This window comes from Thunnus albacares, chromosome 18 (assembly GCF_914725855.1).
Source record: "Thunnus albacares chromosome 18, fThuAlb1.1, whole genome shotgun sequence".
NCBI classification, from domain to species: domain Eukaryota; kingdom Metazoa; phylum Chordata; class Actinopteri; order Scombriformes; family Scombridae; genus Thunnus; species Thunnus albacares.
In genome coordinates this window covers 12,719,221-12,738,092 of record NC_058123.1, presented here as the reverse complement: position 1 = coordinate 12,738,092, position 18,872 = coordinate 12,719,221, and the positions used below count along the sequence as shown (strand labels likewise).

Below are 18,872 nucleotides of genomic sequence, written 5' to 3'. Positions count from 1 at the left end.
ATCTACAGTACTGTGCAAAAGTTTTAGGCACCCTAGATGTTTAGATTCTTATCCATTATGCAATACCATCAGGGAGATGTCTGATCGGTCCCAAATTTATTCATGACATGACAATGACCTCGAGCATACAGCTAGAGTCATAAAGAACTATTTTCAGCAACAAGAAGAATGATGAGTCCTGCAACAGATGGTATGGTATGGCCCCCACAGAGCCCTGATCTCAACATCATGGAGTCAATCTGGGATTACATGAAGAAGCACCCGACATGGCCTAAATAATAAATCCACAGAAGAACATTCTTTCTCAACAACTTACCTGCAAGTTACCATTAAAAACTGTGTTGAAGTGTACCGAGAAGAACTGCTGCTGTTTTAAAGGCAAAGCTGCTCACAGCAAATATTGATTTCATTTAGGTTTCTGCTGTTTACTCAACTTTGTAAGAAGTTAATTGATAAATTAAAACAATTTGTAGCAATATTTTTTTAAGCATTCTCACTACTTTTAGTGACTAAAACTTTTGCACAGTACTGTATATACAGTATATAGCCTATATAATCTATAGTCCAGACAGGAAGTATTTGGACGGTTACACATTTTTTGTTCTTCAGGTTTTGTGCTTCAGCACATAGAATCTGAAATAAAATAATGGATGGATACTACATTAAAGTGCAAGTCTCAACTTTAATTTGAGGGGGTTTACATCAATATTGGAAGAACTGTGTGGGAGATATAGCCTTTTTAACACATTGTGCCAAATGTGTAGGGGTTCAAACGTAATTGGACAGATACACAGGAAGTCAAACAAAATCATCATATTTAATATTTTGTGGAAAATTATTTGCCGTCAGTGACCCATAGATACTTTGTAACTAACATTTTATGGTGGGCCTTTTTATCCTAGAGGTTTTTTTATACTATATATTAATGTGACATGATTTAGATTAGCAATAAATTTAGAAAATCAGCAGATATAGTCAACAAGTCTGTGTCATAGACATAGTCTTGAAAAGGGCTGTGTGCACAGATTGGATAAATTATATAAGAATTTTAGGAATATGTTCAGTCAAAGAGACACCTTCACTGCAGGTGCAGCAGTTAACTCTTTGATGTGCTGCCAGTTTTAGGTGTTTTAGTGGCTGTGCAGCCGCTGCTTTAGCTTCCAGACTGTTCTTGGCAGCAGCTGTCACCTTGCTGCTGGAGCTGTGGAATCTTCCCTGGAGTTGAAGCAGGGCAGCATTCCTCAATGCACCAACTACCACTGTCAGCTGTGCCCTACCAAGACAAATGAAGCACAGAGAAAGAGCAGAGCTGACATATTGAATATCTCTCTACCGTGCCAAACTAGCTACCTTCAGTTGTAAAATTCTGGTATTTGCAGTGGAATACAGAGAGTTTGTTCTCTTTTGGTGAAAATGAAATGTGTTCTGAAAATATTACCATGTGATTGCCTCTTATTGGGAGTGATGTTTACTAGAATTCTTGAGAAACTGTTTTGATATATAGTAGCTGCAGTTGTTTAAACCTGTACCTGCCCAAAACTATGAAAATAAGACCCAAGTCCTTTGAAATTGTTCTCGTTCTTCTGCTCATCCGTCTTCTTCAACCCCTCACAGAAGTATTCCACCTCTCGTTTGTGCAATGTAATAGATAGTTTTGGCCCTCAATCCATTCAAGAAGACACAATACCACAGTACTACAGAATTTACTATCTCATCTCCATACATCTCCACAATGCAGAGAGGATATTAAAAACATGAATCAACTGTGGCGTTGTTTGATTCGTATGAATTCCCCTGCCTCTTCTGCAAAAGTGAGAAATTGGATCTCAAGCATTTTTTAAAGTTTAAAAGAAAAGTTTTATTTTTTTCTTCCATGCTTTTTCATATACTCCCGACTGCTGAATGAGGCATTTTTCACATGGATAGATATTCTATTAGTGTCACTGTGGTTTATTTATTGATGTGTTGGAGGCTCAAAGTAGGACGAAAAGATGAGCTTGCTCACTGATATTATAGACTCTTGAGAGAGGGAATGAGGAGGGAACGAGGTAGGGGACGAATGATGACAGTAACAGTAACATTTCTGTATCAGTAAGTGGGGGGTGGGGGGGGGTCCTTTCTTCTTAGGAGAGGAAAGGATCAACTGCTGTCCACCACAGATGAATGAAATTAATCACCTCTTATTAAATATTATGTATATTTACAAAATATATGCTTTGTCTTTTTGAATAATCAGACATCTCTCATTGACAGAATAGAAGAGATGTAAAGATGCATAATGCAGATTAAATTCCATCCTGCTGTGCAAAAATCTTGACAGCTTCCATGTGCATTGGAATAACATTATTAAATGATTTTTTATTTTTGTGGGTTGACAATCAGTGTCGGGCTGCAACTAATGATTATTTTCATTATTAATTAATCTGACGATTATTTTCTCCATTAATCGATTAATCGCTTTGTCTTTAAAATGTCAGAAAGCAGTAAAAATGCCAGTTATCATTTCCCATAGTCAAGGATTACATCTTTTAATGTCTTATTTTTTTCCAAACAACAGTCCAAAACCCAAAGATATTTAGTTAACTATCATGTATGACAAAGAAATTCATTAAATCATAACATTTGAGAAGCCAAAAGCAGCAAATGTTTGGGCATTTTGCTTAAAAAATGACAATTATTCGATTATCAAAATAGTTGCCAATTATGTCTCTGTCAATCAACTAAATGATTAATCAACTAATCGTTGCAGCACTAAGTCAGAGCCCAAATCCTCTTGAAATAAGCAAAAAAGACAGTTGTTACTTCTTGTCTATGTTAGAAAATAATCATGAAAGAAGAATATACTCTGAATATACTCCAGCAAGTTCTTAATTTAGAACAACGTATTAGGTTTTCCATGTCCACAGAAATCCATACAGCGTGTTATAATTAACAGCAAATTCCTCCCCATTTCTCTGCCCCTGTCTCAGACCCATCATACCTGGAGCCAGCGGATGTTCGTCAGCAGCTTAGTCATTACCAGCTGGCCTCCCGCAGTCAAATGTCTTCCGGCTCAACACCTGGTGGCTCTACAGTGGCTGACAATCGACCAGACGGCGTCCTCACTTGCGAGTTCTGTGAGTTCAGCTCTGGATACATGCAGAGCCTGCGCCGGCACTACAGGGACCGCCATGGTGGCAAGAAGCTCTTCAAGTGCAAAGACTGTTCCTTTTTCACCTGCTACAAGTAAGGAAACGCTTTTAGTTGACAAAAAAAATATTGATATTTTATACATGAGTATTCACCTGTACAAAAATAGTAGTTAAATGATCCCTCTTTCTGTCCTTGACTCCTTCTCAGGAATACTTTCACCATGCATGTGGAGGCTGGTCACAACAACAACGCACCTGAGGACCTCCCAAAAGACCTGCGCTGCCCTCTCTGCCTCTACCACACCAAACACAAGAGCAATATGATTGACCACATTGTCCTGCACAGAGGTACGCATCATGCACAATGGAACCAGGGACACAGAAAGCTGTGCTTTTAAAGGAATAGTTTGACATTTTTGAGAGGAAACTATCAGTATTGCTCTCATGTCTGTATGGTAAATATGAAACTACAGCCTGCAGCCATTAGCTTAGCTTAGCATAAAGACTAGAACATATCAGAGACTGGACTAGAGATATCATCACTGTCAGAAATGATCGATATCTTCGACTCTGAATTACAGTTAAGATTACAGTTTGAACTATATGAATGCAGCATAGCAACTTGTTATTTTTACACTTCCATTTTTATACAGATTAATTACATTAATTTATTACCTTTAGAGGTGCTGATAGGTGTATTTTATTAATGTTGCCATTAATGAGCCATGCCAGCTGGTTCCCCCTGCTTTCAGTCTCTGTGCTAAGCTAAGCTAAGCTAACTCTTGGTTCCAGTTTCATATTTACTGTACAGATGTAAGAGTTGTATTAATCTTCTTGTCTAACTCTTGGAATAAGCATATTTGCTATCACAGTCAAGTGAAAACCTCATAACCCTGTAAAACATATTTTCAAACATATTTCCTGAATGGCTGAAAAACTGAACACTAAATTTTCTCAACAACCTTGCTGTGCGTCTTGTGTTCCAGTATATGAAATATAGACATAATAATAACACAAGTTATAAAAATAGTACAAAAATGAAGCTATTCTATGAAGGCTCTGCTTGTAAGAGACAGTTCATCAGAACTGAAAATGAAAGGTTAAAGTACCAGTATGTAAGATTTAGCGACATCTAGTGGAAAGGACTTGGCAGAAATGGAATCTAATATTCATAAGTATGTTTTAATTAGTGTATAATCCTATGAAAATAAGAATCGTTGTCATTACCTTCAAATGACAACGATTATATCTACATAGGGAGCGGGTCCTCTTCCATGGAGGCCGCCATGTTGCACCGCCATGTTTCTACAGTAGCCCAGAACGGAGAAACCAACACTGGCTCTAGAGAGGGCCTTTCACATTTTTCATTAGTTTCACAGCCACCAGAAGTTCTCCTACCCACTTTGAAGGGGAGGGGTAGGTGAGGTGTATTCATTTGGTTGCAATCTGTAACCTCACCGCTTGGTGTCACTAAATTTTATACACTGGTCCTTTAAAAGCAAGCGCAGAGGGATAGAACTGCTCTGATGTTTGATAAAACTTTTTTGGGTAGTTTTTATTAGGCTATTTTCAGATATCTAGAGGAAAAGTTTGCGATGAAATAGAGAAAATATCAAAACCACCAAACAGTAACGGCTACTGCGATTACCTTGTTTCCTTCACAGCTGTCTGTACGTGTTTGTGTGTGTGTTTTCTGCTGTGTTGATGCTCTTCTTCTTTCCTTTTCCCCTGCTCTCCTCTTGTTTCCCTTCCCTCTCTCCAACCTAATAATCCATAACAACCTTCTCCTCTTCCTCCATCAGAGGAGCGTGTGGCTCCACTGGAGGTGAGCCGCTCCAAGCTGTCACGCCACCTTCAGGGCCTGGTGTTCCGTTGCCACAAATGCACCTTCACATGCTCCAGTGACCAGGCCCTGCAGCTGCACCTGCAGAAGCATGCTGAGATCAAACCCTACCAGTGCCAGCTCTGCTATTATGACAGCAGTCGACGGAGCCAGCTAGAGGAGCATCTTCGCCTTGAGCACAAGGTCAGTTGAGTCCACATGTGTAACTAAATGTAAACTGATATACTTTATGTAATATGTTTAGACAATTATAGCATGACGCGTTTCAAATTGTTTAAATATACTATAAAGCCTTAGCATCAGGAGATTGCATATTATGCTAAATCCCATTTTACTCCTCAACTCCTAAATAAAACTTACTGACCATAAAAAAGATCTAACATCTTGAAAACATATGAAAAGAACTGATGCATGTCCTAAAAGAAACTATCTTTATAGTCAGGCAAGTAAAAAAAAGTTTTGTCTAATGCCACCAAAGTGCAGTGGAACTCTTTTAATACAGCGGCATAGAAAGGGAACCTACCGGCAAAAAGTATTAAAACGGAGTCATAACTGTCCAAATGGAGAGTTTAGAGCAGCTTAACTACTTACTGTGTGTCAGTTAAAATATAATTGAGCTATTCCCAGTATCTATATGGGAATACTGCAGCTGTTTCACAGTGAAAACCAAATCAACCCACATTAGATTAAGACAGGCAGGAAAGAAAAACCCTGTTAATGCTTCAACTGTCATTTATTTTGCATGTGATATTATTTTTTTGAACATGCGTAATAAAACTTTATTAGATGAGAAATCTTTATTATATTCCAATTACAGTGGGCCACAGTATTTTTGTGATAAATTTATTCTTTTTCAATACTGGAGGTTAGAGTGACAGCAACAAATCATCAACCTCTACATACATCTGTAATACTGAACGTAGATTATTCTAACATAACCGTACAAACCTAATACTCTTGTCTATCCATGTACATTATGGCATTCATCAACTGCCCGACAAAGGCTCTTCTTTACTCCTCTGGTCTTTAAAGTTTACCCTCCTCCTCTTGTCTATCCTGGATGGCACATTGGGTAAGACAGACAGTAGTAAAAAAAAAAAAAGTGTTATAAGTGCCATAAACTACCATAGAAAAACAATACAGACCATATCTTTATGGTGGTATGAACATTTGTATACAGTCACAGATAAATCTGGGTTATATAGATTAATTTAACTTTCTCCAGCGCCTTGGGCAAGGGGTCAATTGTATTTTCCTACACACCATTGGTTTTAGCTACAGAGAGTTCCAGAGTCTCTGAGCCATGAAGTTAAGTTGGAGCGTCTCTGTTCCTCCTTGTCTTATTTTTCTAAGCAAACTTCTTCCTTTTAGCGTCCTTGAATGTGAATATTTATGGAAGAGATTTATTCAAATGACAGATAACATTGCTACACAAGCTTATAAAGCCAAAATTAAACTGCATATTGCATCTTGACAGATAAGGAGATAAAAATATCAGAGAAATGGCTGCTGAATGATACAGTGGAATAAGATGACTTGCTGCATACATATCAGATTGCTTGAGACTCAGTATATTCTAAACATATCCAGGAGAGAAAAGGTTTCGTCTCTCAGTCTCCCTGAACGAGGATAATTCATGAGTTGATCTCAGAAGGCAGATGGTATTTTAGGAGTTTATAGTACATTAAACTTAAAAGGGCACCCGGTTATCGTTTCTCATTCTTTACAGATCGTTGTTTTTTGCCCAACTGTTACTTGTTACTTAAAACAGGAATAGGTGGGTACAGGTAATGGGTGAATGGATGAACGGGTACTTTATACAGTATATAATGAAAACAGATAATAAAAGATAAGAGATAAGAAAATAATTCATTCATAGACAGATAAAGTCAAATGTTGCAAATCCAAGAAAACTAAAATAATTGTTTTGAGGTACATTTAGTGGCACACAACAGATCAAGACTACTCCGCCACCAATAATCAGTGAGTGTACGTTTCTGAAAAGAAATGTGAAATCAGATTTCTTTTATCAGTTGGATGTGGAAAGGTCTTTTACTTATGAACAGGCGGCACCTTTTCAGATCATTTCTTACCGTGTATAGCAGTACATCACAATACATTCAATTAAATGTGGTTCTCTCAGCACATTAACAGGGAGTGAAGCACCCTCCTCATTCAAGCCGTCATTTAGCACAGAAATTTTGCTCCTCAAGATGTTTGGGAGATAAAGGTAAAAAAAAAAGGATAGATACTTGAGCATGACAGTGCCTTAAAGCACTTGAGCCATGTTTTAAAAGCTTTAAATCATTCATTATCCACTACATAAAGCAATCATTTAGCACTCACGGAGCCCTGAGTTGTGGGTCTTAATTGCACACCAGGCAGTAGATTAATTTTATTTTCTTGCCACTGGAATTAATAAATATATGATTACTTTCAAAAAGCCGGCCAACCCAGTTGTTTTAGCACTGTAGGCTACTATAAATTTCATTAATGGCAATTTTTTTGCTCCAGAACATAAAACTATAATTGAAAAACCATTTACTTATTTTTAATATGGTTTTAATTGTGTGTATGGGCAGGATATTCATTTGTGTTACAATGAATGAACATAGATCAGAGAAACATAGCTACTATACCAAACACCCAAGCAGAAACAACAACTTTAATATCTCAACACTGTTGTGAAATCTGCATAAAGAGGCTCCAGAATTTATATTGTATGTATTATTCTTGAGGTTCTCTGGTAAATTATTAAATATAAAAATGGTAAATAACAAACATACAGCTTAAAAAGACTTTAAGACTTATGAAACAATCCTGTTTTTGATCAGGTTATCCGTAACTTTGAGCTGATGGGCCGGGTCAACCTGGACCAGCTGGAGATGATAAAGGGACAAGGGAGCAGCACAGAGGACGAAGAAGAGAGAGAAATTATGGATTTGGTGGTAGATGGAAAAGTTGCTGCGGAGGAGGAGGAGGAGGAGGATGAAGGAATGGAAATTACGGAGAACATGATGGAGGAACAGAGAGAGGTGGATGACGAAGAGATAGACAACAACATCAAAGAAGAAGAGGAGGAGGAGGAAGAAGAAGAAGATGAAGTCAAGGAGGTAGAAGAAGAGAAGCCCGCCATACAAGGTGAATATCTACCCTCACTCATCTTTACACTGTTGTCAGATAGACCAGCGGTCCCCAAACCTTTTTAGACCACAGCACCCATTCATAAGAAAAATTTGATCATGGAACCCCCCACCACAATGGTTGTTGTGTTACTATGACAACTGGGAACCATGAGTTACCATTAGCTGTAATGTTACTGCATATTAAACGTTATTGCTCAGTTTTGATATTTATTTCTTATTACTTCTGTTTTTATATATTTGAAAACATTGTAATTGATTTAACAGGGTGAAACAATAATAAAAATGCACAATAAATACACAATAAATGTTGAATGACTAAAAATCGTCCAACATCCCACTTTGGGAACCACTGAGATAGACAATGTCCATATCCAAAGGAGACGTTTAGAGCTATGTAAACAGATAATACCACATTATATTAACAAATCCAATAGTTGTTGTACACTTAAAATAAACATGAAACAATGATCAGGGCATATTTGTTCCCAAAACATCACAGACACAATGAATGCTAATGAGCAACGGAGTATACTCCTAATCCTGTGTGTCAGTAACTGTTGTAAAATAATTTTCTCTCTGCTTGGCTCTACAGTATCAGAAAGTTTGAATCCTACATTAGATCAGATTGTCAAATACAACTACAGTAAAAATCCCTTAAAACTATTCAAACAGTATATTTTGCCTCAGTAAAAGATCAATGTTCGGTGGTAAATACTCTAAGAGCAAACACACATTTCACACCTAGACAGTCAAGGTAAACAGAGAACACTACTGGGTACTGTTTGGCTGCCATACCATATGAGTCTACTGCACAACTGAAAACCTACTGGGATTACACTGTAAATTGTTATCTGCTGAAAAGCCATTTTCTCTGGTGTTCTCGGTTATTTCATATCAAATTGTGATCTTTGTGGAAAAATCTCATGTGTCTCTTTTTAAGCCAGATAAATGTGCCCAGAAGTAAGAAAACAAACATTCTTTCAGAATATCGTTTATCTTGGAAGTCCCATAACATACATACGTATGCTTTGTAATGTGTTTTAGCTGTTCTGTTTGAACACAGCTTGTCTCCTAAAATAGCCATAAGTTTATAATTCACTGAATATACATGGTCACTAGTGAAAAGTAGATTTAATACTAATATATACTGATCCTCCTTGGTCTACATAGCCAGAATTTCTAATATATTAAGCATTTTTACTCAATGATTAATGTATAATTACTTGTGGAATATGAATTGCATGACAATAAATAAACTGTAGCAGTAAATATGTCATATTGTAACAAATAGGAAACCTATGAAGTTACTATTCTAAGGATAAACAATCATTTAAATTCTGTTTCCCAGGGGTCCTTGCATCTCCCACCAGCAGTAGCAGCAGCAGTAGCTCTGGGCCGAGCGGTGCAGAGAAGCGTCTTCCCTGTGAGTTCTGTGGCCGCTGCTTCACCAACAGCTTCGAGTGGGAACGTCATGTCCTTCGACATGGCATGTTAGTATTTTTTTTTATTTTCCCCTTTCTCCTCTTCTGTACTCTTCTTTATGTGTGAGCCTATCTCTCCCCTTATTCAGTAAGCTCCCCCAGCCAATTCTGTCATGCATACCATAATTACAAAATAGCATAATTTCAGTGCAATTAAGAAATTGAATAAAAATAAATAAAAATCTAAAAGAAAGGTATAAAAAATAAGAATAATAAGAATAAAAACAAATGCCTTACTACCCTTTGTTTCCATTCTTGCCATGGGGAACAGCAACAACAACAACAGCTGGTCAGCAGATCCCAAATTTGAACAGGAGTGTAATTACTGACAAGGTCGACAATGTGGGATGAGGCAAGGCCAATCAGTGCCTTCAAGACAAGCAGTAGGATTTTAAAATCAATTCTGAACATCACAGTTAACCAGTGCAAGGAGGCGAGAAATGTGCTCATATTTTCTACTTCTTATAAGAACCCTAGTGGACGTATTCTGTACAAGCTGGAGGCAGTTAATCGGTTACTGGGGCAATCCAGCAAATAGTGAGTTACAGGATTTGTGCATCACTGAATGAAAGAAAGGATCTAATATTGGTGATGCTCCTTAGCAAGACAGATAGCTGACTTAGTAATAGTGCTAAGTGTAAAGACATTCAATTCAGAATCAAAGATCACCCTTAGGACCAAACACCATCACTTTTGTTTTATCACCATTCAACATCACAAAGTTACTACACATCCAGGCCCTTATGTCTGCAAGACATGTTGTGATTGAGGTAACCGAAGAGGGGTCTGATGGATTCATGGACAAATATATCTGTGTATCGTCAGTATAACAATGAAAAGAAATGTTATTGCGACTCAATGATAGCATGTAGTTTGAGAACAGTAAAGACCAAGAATAGACCCCTGCTGAACCCCACAGGTTATATTTGCATTGCTAGGTTGAGACATTCTCAGTAGTGTACAGCAGTCCCAGTTGCACCTACTCAATGATTTAGTTGATCAATTAATATACTGTGACTGTAAAGGATCTTAAGTATAGAATAGACCACTTTCTTAAATACATTAGCAAGAAAGGGCAATCTAGATATGGGTCTAAAATGATTAAAATTCATTTTTTTCAGCAGTGGTTGAACAAGGGCTGATTTAAAAATAGTAGGAACAGCTCCTGAGGATAAAGACTTATTTAATGTTGATAAAATATCAGATGCAAAAATAGGAGAAACTGTTTTAAAAGTCTAATGGGTAAAACATCTAAAACAGAAGAGGAAGATTTCATGCCATTAATCGTCCTCAATAGGTCAGACTGAGATATGAGACTAAACGAATTAAAAACCTGAGATGCCTCACTGTATGGTAAGATAAACAGAGATGGCAAGATTAGTGCTCTAATGCTGGCAACTTTCTCAGCAAAAAAAGGACAAAAATGTCTCACATCTCTCAGTGCCAGAGACTTCATAGGAACAAGGAGGGTGGTGAATAAGAAAGAGAGTTTATAGTCTTAAATAGTAACTTGGGGATTTGTGAATTTGCGTCAGTGAGCTGTGAGAAGTATTTTGTCCTTTCCTCCTTTACCATAGTCCTCTTTATCTATCTTTCTGGTCTTTGTGCAAACAATATACCCTTTGAGGTTAGTCTTGATTTGGCAAATCATCCAGGTTGTGCATTCAGACTTGGAAATTATGATTCTTAATACACAATTTTTTATTATTTTTTTAGGATGGTCAACAACAGTCGAATGGACAGCAGCACCACTACAGCAATAGAGGCCTCAGCTCCATCTTCCACCGGCTCCTCTGTCTTGATGGACACAGGATTGGACCTGTCCAGCAACACAAAAGAGGAAGGGAACCCTGCGGATCCATCACAGAGAAGTCAAAGCCAGTATATGGAAGACAAAGAAATGCTTGACACCAAAAAGGATCAACAGTTTGGTTGAACAGATTGTGGCCTCTCTGGATATTGTGCTAGAAAATGATAAAACTGGGTAGGATCAGCACTGAGTTGGATGTTTAAAATAGGACGTTAAAGGAAACAAAAATATCGAAACTGAAAAAAAGTGACTTCTTATGAGTTGGCGCATTATTAGATTTTAGGTGTTACATATATAAGTATTAGGTTGTGCTGCATAAAACGGCTGAGCTCTTTAAATGGGCGGTCCCCTAGGACAGATCTTAATATATTGGTAACCAATAGTGAACAGAACTCTTTATTGCTGACATTCTGGTCAAATCTACAGTGAAAGATCCCACCTAGATAAAACTAAGCTATTTATAAAGAATGTTGTCCAAAACAATGAACTAAATTTAGCATTTTATTATTTGAAGCACCTTTTACACTCCCCCTTATACTCCAAAACAGGGGTACTGTAAACTTACCCAAAAGAAACAAATACGATATGAAAGCATTTACAACTATGGCCCACTGTAGAGCTACCTTTTCTTGTTTCTTGTTGAAATTTGAGATTTTTTCCATCATATCCTTGTGTTAAATGTGTAGAAGTTTTCCTTGAGGACGAGTCGCACCTTAACTATTTTTAGTAAAATCCCGTTTTCTTCATTCGTAGAAATACTGACAATTTACCCCAATGTTTGTAGCAAATTGCTATATTTTAGGTCCCTTAATATTATACTACGTATAAGCCTTCAGCCTGTGGCACCCTTAGCATTTTGACTGTACTGTTTCATTGTTCAGTTATTTCACTGATGAAATCGTGGAAATAATGGGATTAGTTGAAATCTACCTTCCCCATGTAATACATTATGTTGTTTGTAGTCCAGGTTATCAATATCATAGTTAACCTGTGCCCTCAGCGGATTTATATAACAACAGAGGTATGTTTAATGTGTCATGACTGAAACCATACGATAAAGGTGTCCGTTAAGCTGAGAATAATAAGGGTTAGCCTGGAACAGGACTACAGATTTAATCAATAGTGGCATCATGACCAAAAAGAGAGAGATTACACTTGTCTTTTCAGTGCAAAAACTGTGTATGGATGTGCTGGAATCCAGCTCTCTCCATGTACTGTATGTGTATCCATACATGACAATGAAAACCCCTGAAAACTTGGTTTCAAAACTTAATTATGAAATATTCATGACTTCCTGATTGGTGCACAGAAGCCACCTCAAATCAGTCAGAGGAGCTGAAACACCATAGACAGCAATCAGAACAAAAATTATTCCAATTTATTGGGTCTGGCTCACTGGATTACATTGTGTACAGAATCGGACCATACTATGTACTGAAGTGTTGATCACCATTGCTCAGTGTTAAAGCCAGTGCCTAAGTGCCTTAAAATGCAGTTCCTCTAATGGCCACCATATGGCTTTGAGAAAACTCCAACTGTTTTGAAGTTACTAGGAAAACACCCAACTTCTCTCTCAAAATAGAAAGTTGCATTTGACAAAATTTGAATAAAAAAAGACATATTTTCTCACTTCCTTCTATAGTTCCGTTTTATGTGCCCAGATTCTGTATCCATCTCTAATTTCCTGTATATAAAAGTAGTGAATGGAATTAAGTTTGGTGGTGCTTACAGCATTGAAAAGAATACATTTTAAGAATTCAACATCTCAGTCCAGAAGCAGTGTCTCATTACTGTGGATGATCTACAGGTTTCATACTATCTACTGAAGAAATAGTCTCTATGAATGCTGTGAGCACCACAAATGAGATTCCATGCTAAAGGGGGTATGTTTGGAAGTATATTTGCTTGATTGACAGGTGTCTCGGCCTTTCACAGTCAGCCCTGGTGATTACCATAACTCCATACAGGTTATGCCACATTGTCCAAATTTGGATGACAGGCTGACATCAAGCATTTAACTCACATCTAGCCTTCAAAACGTCCCCTCAGAAACATATGGCTGATGCCACGGACTAACAGTCTATGGTTCAGTTTTGACGTGATCGGATACACTGAAAAGACAAGTGTAACCTGGGCAGAAAGCTTTGAAACCATTTTTTTCCCCCCACATATATAAAGTATATGTGCCACTGGGACTGTAATGTGAAGATTGATTTTTTAAAGGTGTCAAATCCCCCAACTTAAACCCCTTTAAATTCTTATCCTGTATCGACACAACTGTCATAGCCTGCATTTGTCTTCTTCTTTTTAGACAAAGTTATCATTGTTGATGTTGACAAAAGGCAGAGATTGTATTTGTTGCAAGTTGCTGCTTGAATGCCCTTAAGCCTTATAAGAAATGAATAGCAATTAAGTCAAATTTATGTCAAAATTCCAACATGACCAATAAGCAACGTTAAACAGTTTGAAATGAAATGGCTGATAACTACAATATGAAATTTGTAGAGAAACACAATAAATTGTTATTGTGTTCTTGGTACCAAAATATTTACTACGCCTGCTGTGTTTGCTGCTGCTGTGATTGTCTTTCCTGAGCGTTGAACCATTGATGGAAATGGGAAATCTGGGTTTGGACAATAGAATTTTAGAATTGGAGTTCTATGGGTGGATCCCAGGTAAACTACATGTTTGCAGCCATGTATAGAAAACAAAACTACTCGTTAAGTGTTTGAACTGTGGTGTTTCAGAAAGGATACTTTAACCCTTTTTTCCTTTAGGTGTTCTCATAAAAAAAGAAAAAAATAGAAAAAAAAGAAATCTAAAGATGATAGATAACCCTTAGGGGCTTTTTGAGTCCCCAATCCAACATTATTACGCTGTTGTACAATGTCTGGCTACAATGAAAAATATCTCCTTTTTGTACTGTAATGGGAACGAGCAGATAGGAAGAGCAGTGTGGTTGTACCATATTTAAACACGTAAAAGCCAATGATGCAGTTCCCTACTAATTAATGGCCAGGGCGTTATTTGTGAAGAGGAAAAACATTGCAAAGAAAGACACAAGAAAAAAAATAGTTGCGTTGGGAGCGTTTACCTTAACTGCTTGGTCCTCTGGGCTCGGTCACCAACTGGGTTTCCAGTCAACCTGTAGATCCCTCTGAGATCTAGCTCACTCATGTCCAGTCTCCCATCTGACACTCCAGTATCTTCTAACCATGACCAGTAAGGGCAGCAGCTCTCTTGCTCCAAGTAGGCCTGCCCATAGTCTACCCACTCAACAATAGGTGGGAATGTAGCAGCCCTGCCATGCTCTTCAATCCTTATTGTACCTTAAAAACAGGTTGAGTTGGTGCTGAACCTCAAAGCCCCCTTTTTCTGTTTTACAGAACCAGCTTGTAGCTTTTTGAAAGTAAAACTGTTGTTGTAGAAATAAGCTTTGTAAGGCAGCTTGTCGCCCAGCTTGAAAGCCCAGTGTAAAAACCGGATGATAAATTGGGACAATCTGGGTAATGAAGCTGTCAACCCAAAATTGTTTGTTGTTCTGTGATCATTTTAATAGAAACTGACTATGAATCCCTCACTGTGTGCAGTCTTTAGACTGTAATATTCCCAATTTACCCAAAGTTAAGTCCCTGCTGACAACACACTGGATACTTGTATATATGTTTAGTTTGTTTCCGATGCATTTCTCTTTTCAGACTGTTGTCTCCATAGTTTGACACTAGAATCTCTCCTTCTTGCCTTTCTTCCCATATAAATCTGATTACCTGATGGTGGGTTGTGATGTTGCCTAGGATGATTGTTTACAATTTTATTCCATTTATCTCTGGATATTCTGTAAATATTGTAATTCATTGTCTTTTTTTAACTTGATAATAAAGTTATCAGATAACGGTTAATTGGGTTTTTCTCTCTGTAAACACAATTTCTCCTTTGATATGTACAATTAAGGCCTCTAAAATGTTACTTTTCCTTGCTTAACACTAAGATATTAACTGAGCTATATGTGATCACTCAAATATAGAAATATGGGAACATTATGTACTTTTACCTTGTAAAATAACTTTATGTTTTCTGCAGACTTGATACACTTGATATCACGCATAATATCACTTCCTCATTTGTGACATAGAACTTCTGCTGCCCTCTAAATCAGTGAATTATGCATATCAGCACAGATGTCAAAGTATTAAAATTCCCTGATAAGCAAGCTTCCTGAATAGCAAATTAAGAAAAAAGGTTTAAGTGAAGTGCTTCCTATTTCAAGGACAAGGATTTTCTGAAGTGTGATCACAACAACTTCATACTTAAACAAACAATTGTTGTCAAATTGACTGGAGAATGAATAGGTCTACTGCATGTCATTTCTTGGGTTGGGGTTCAAATTTTAAATTACTTGAAGCTAATGTAGAATTTGAATATCATGAAAAAGAGACCTTGGCACCATTTACTCCAGTGTATTTATACAAATACCCAAACTGTGGAGAAATCTATCTCTGGATGGCAGAACATGAAGGACAGTGTTGGCATTGCTGCTCTGTCCTGGTCATAAATGAAAAACAAATATGACATATGTAGGTAGTTAGTCAGCTACAGTATGCCAGTGTTTGAAAGCTGTGAGGAATTGAACAGGGAAGAAACACCTGAATTTCACTATTGGATCGTTTATCTCACTAAAATCCCATTCTTTTCTCAAATCTTTGTACAAAAATGATAATTTAGGAATCCAGTCTTGAGCAGATCTTTGGGCAATATACAATATGTTTAGCCATGCTAGGCTAGGCTGGACCAACTATTGGATGAACTGCCATTGCCAAATTTGATACAGATATCCATGGTGCCCAGAGTGCATTTGGTGATCCACTGACTTTCAGTCTATAGCTTCACCGTCTACATTTTCATTTATTCTTTGAAATATCTCAACATCTACAGAATGGACTGGCTCAAAATTTTGTACAGACGCTCCTAATTCCCCAGATGACGTATCCTAATCTTTTAGTGCCACCATGAGGTTAACATTTGTGAATTTTTAAGAAACAATGGGATTGTTGGACATGACAATTTAATTCAGATATTCATGTCCCTGTCAGGGTGATTGATTTACAATAACTTTAGGGATCCTCTAACTTTTAATTCCCTGACATCAGGTCAAATTTGATCAATACTTGATTTAGTTTACGACCAAATTCCTGCAAAACTAATGAAATAACCATTAGCCTACATAGCAAATGTTAACCTGCTAAAGTAAGGTGGTGAACATGGTAAACATCAGCATGTTAGTTTGGCACTGGGTGTTTGAAAAGACAGGGAAATAGCATAATAGCTAATATTAGCATTTGGCTAATTTTGTGTGACATGTTTCCCATTTTCAATGACACATAGGATTTCCTTTGTAGCATGTCCACAGAGCCCCTGGAAAACCAATAATAGTTCAGGCAGCTTGTCCACAGGAAATGGCATCCCAATGACCTTCACTCTGTGTTACACTCTTTTACCCCTCTCTCTCTCTACTCCACCCCACATCCTTCAAGAGCTCTGCTGACCAAAACCACAAACACTGAAAATGCCACTTGTGAGTGTGCACTTGTGTACGTTCTTGTGTGCTTGTGTAATGTACATGCATGAAATGCTGCAGCTCCTGAATACTAAGTCATTGAGATCAGCAAGTTCACTCAGCTATGCTTCCAACATGGCTTTTCATTTTGTGAAGATCTCACTGTATCACTTAAAAAACAACACTTGGAGAAGGCCGTAGTTGTCTTCCTACCAGAGGATTTTACATACACCCTCTGCATTTCATCTCCTGCCTATTTTAGAAAGGGCCAAGTCTTTATTTCACATAACATCATCTCTTAAAAATATCTCTAAGTCACCAAGGATCAGACAGTAATCTCTGTGGCTCACCACTTCAGAGGGGGCTGATGGCAGACTGACGACCCCTGGAGACAGGAGCAAGAGGCACAGCCACTGTGTGGAGAGGGGAAAGGAGGACACTGCCGAGTGGAGCAACATAAGGAATGCCTGATGAGTGTGCGCTCAGGCCAAGGCAGACGAGGGCACCGCTCCTGTCGTAATAACTGGATGATAGAGAGAAGGGGGGTGGGGGGGATTGAGTTGAGAGATAGAAGGAAAAGTCATCACAGAAGAAGAGTAGGGAGGGTGAAGAGTGGCAGGAGGACAGGGAGAGGCAGTTGAGAGAAGTGGGAGAAAGATTCATGCACACAGTCATACAAAGTAAGTGGGAGTGATATGAGAATAAGGGAGAAGTGGCCCGGGGAAGAGACCCCATTGAGATCCAGCATATTATCTCTCCCACTTAACAGTCCTCTCAAAGTCTGAGCTGGGCAGCATGCAAGACAGAAGTCAATAAAGCCTCTGAATACTGAGTGCTGGATGGATGATATTGAAATTCCAGCATGCTTGAAGGATCGGATTGTTGAAACTGGTGATAACAGCATGAAACACTATCTCAAGTTCAGTAAGAGCAGCAAATTTATTCCACCATTGTAAGTCTCGAGAAGAACATGGTGCACAGGCACCATAAACATTCAGCTTATGCATCCAATGGTAAAGTGAAAGTGTGTTTACGTTAAAATGGAGGCCTTTAAAATGTCTTTTTTCTCTTCATACTTAGTATAAAAAGTTACACTGCCTCACGTTGTACTATATTAGATAATGAAAATAACTGTAACTGTACAATTAATTGCATTTTATGTGTCATTTCACAACAGACTTCCCGCTTTTTTTGAAATATGACAAAAGAGTCCAGCTATATTTATGTGATATAGTGCTCACACACTTAAAGTATTTGTAACATTTGAGGTATTTGTCTTTATTTTTTTATAAGTGGAACTGTTGCATAGAAATTATACTGCAGAGTGTATACACTTCAACTTTTTTTGTTTTTTCCAGTAGTTTCAAGCTTTAGCAGCAGTTGTTCAAATTGACTCTTGTTCAAGTCAATGGATTTAATTAACCAAGCCGTAATGAAGTTTTCAGAGAGCAGAAAGAGTGTATTATTTAGGTTTTACACTATTTGTTTATGTAGAAAAAACATTCATAATCACACAACAGGAGAACAAAACAACCATCATGATTTCAAGGAATTTTATTGAATGTGAAGAATACAACAACATTTTTTGAATGGTGAGTTTTAATTTATTTTTTTATTTATAAATACAGGTCAAATTTAACATAGAATACCCTCAATATACAAAAATGTGTCAAAATCAGCTGCACAAAAATAAAAAACTTGAAATATTTCTTTCTCATTTACTCATTTTTGCATATTGTGGGTCACAGTAAAAGTCATAAAATTTCAGGCTAAAAGTGTTTAGGGTGTGATTTGTGACATCACAACTAGTTTGAAGCCAATTGTAGTCCAGTATTGAACTTACACAAGTGTGATGTGGAAACCTGAAACCTCCAGTACACACATACATTGCCTTTTGAGAGAGGTAG

At 37.6% G+C, this 18,872-nt stretch overlaps 1 protein-coding gene across 2 annotated transcripts in view; it reads left to right on the top strand.

The window, feature by feature from the left end:
- znf462 (zinc finger protein 462) overlaps positions 1-15,310 on the top strand; it is a 50,870-nt gene extending 35,560 nt beyond the window's left edge. For both annotated transcript variants that reach the window (XM_044332765.1, XM_044332766.1), the window contains exons 8-13: positions 2,970-3,225; positions 3,340-3,479; positions 4,934-5,157; positions 7,809-8,115; positions 9,469-9,610; positions 11,318-15,310. In XM_044332765.1, the coding sequence (XP_044188700.1) occupies positions 2,970-3,225; positions 3,340-3,479; positions 4,934-5,157; positions 7,809-8,115; positions 9,469-9,610; positions 11,318-11,537 (1,289 nt within the window). In that variant the 3' untranslated portion in view covers positions 11,538-15,310. The remainder of the gene's footprint in view (positions 1-2,969; positions 3,226-3,339; positions 3,480-4,933; positions 5,158-7,808; positions 8,116-9,468; positions 9,611-11,317) is intronic.
- Positions 15,311-18,872: the final 3,562 nt, after the last annotated feature.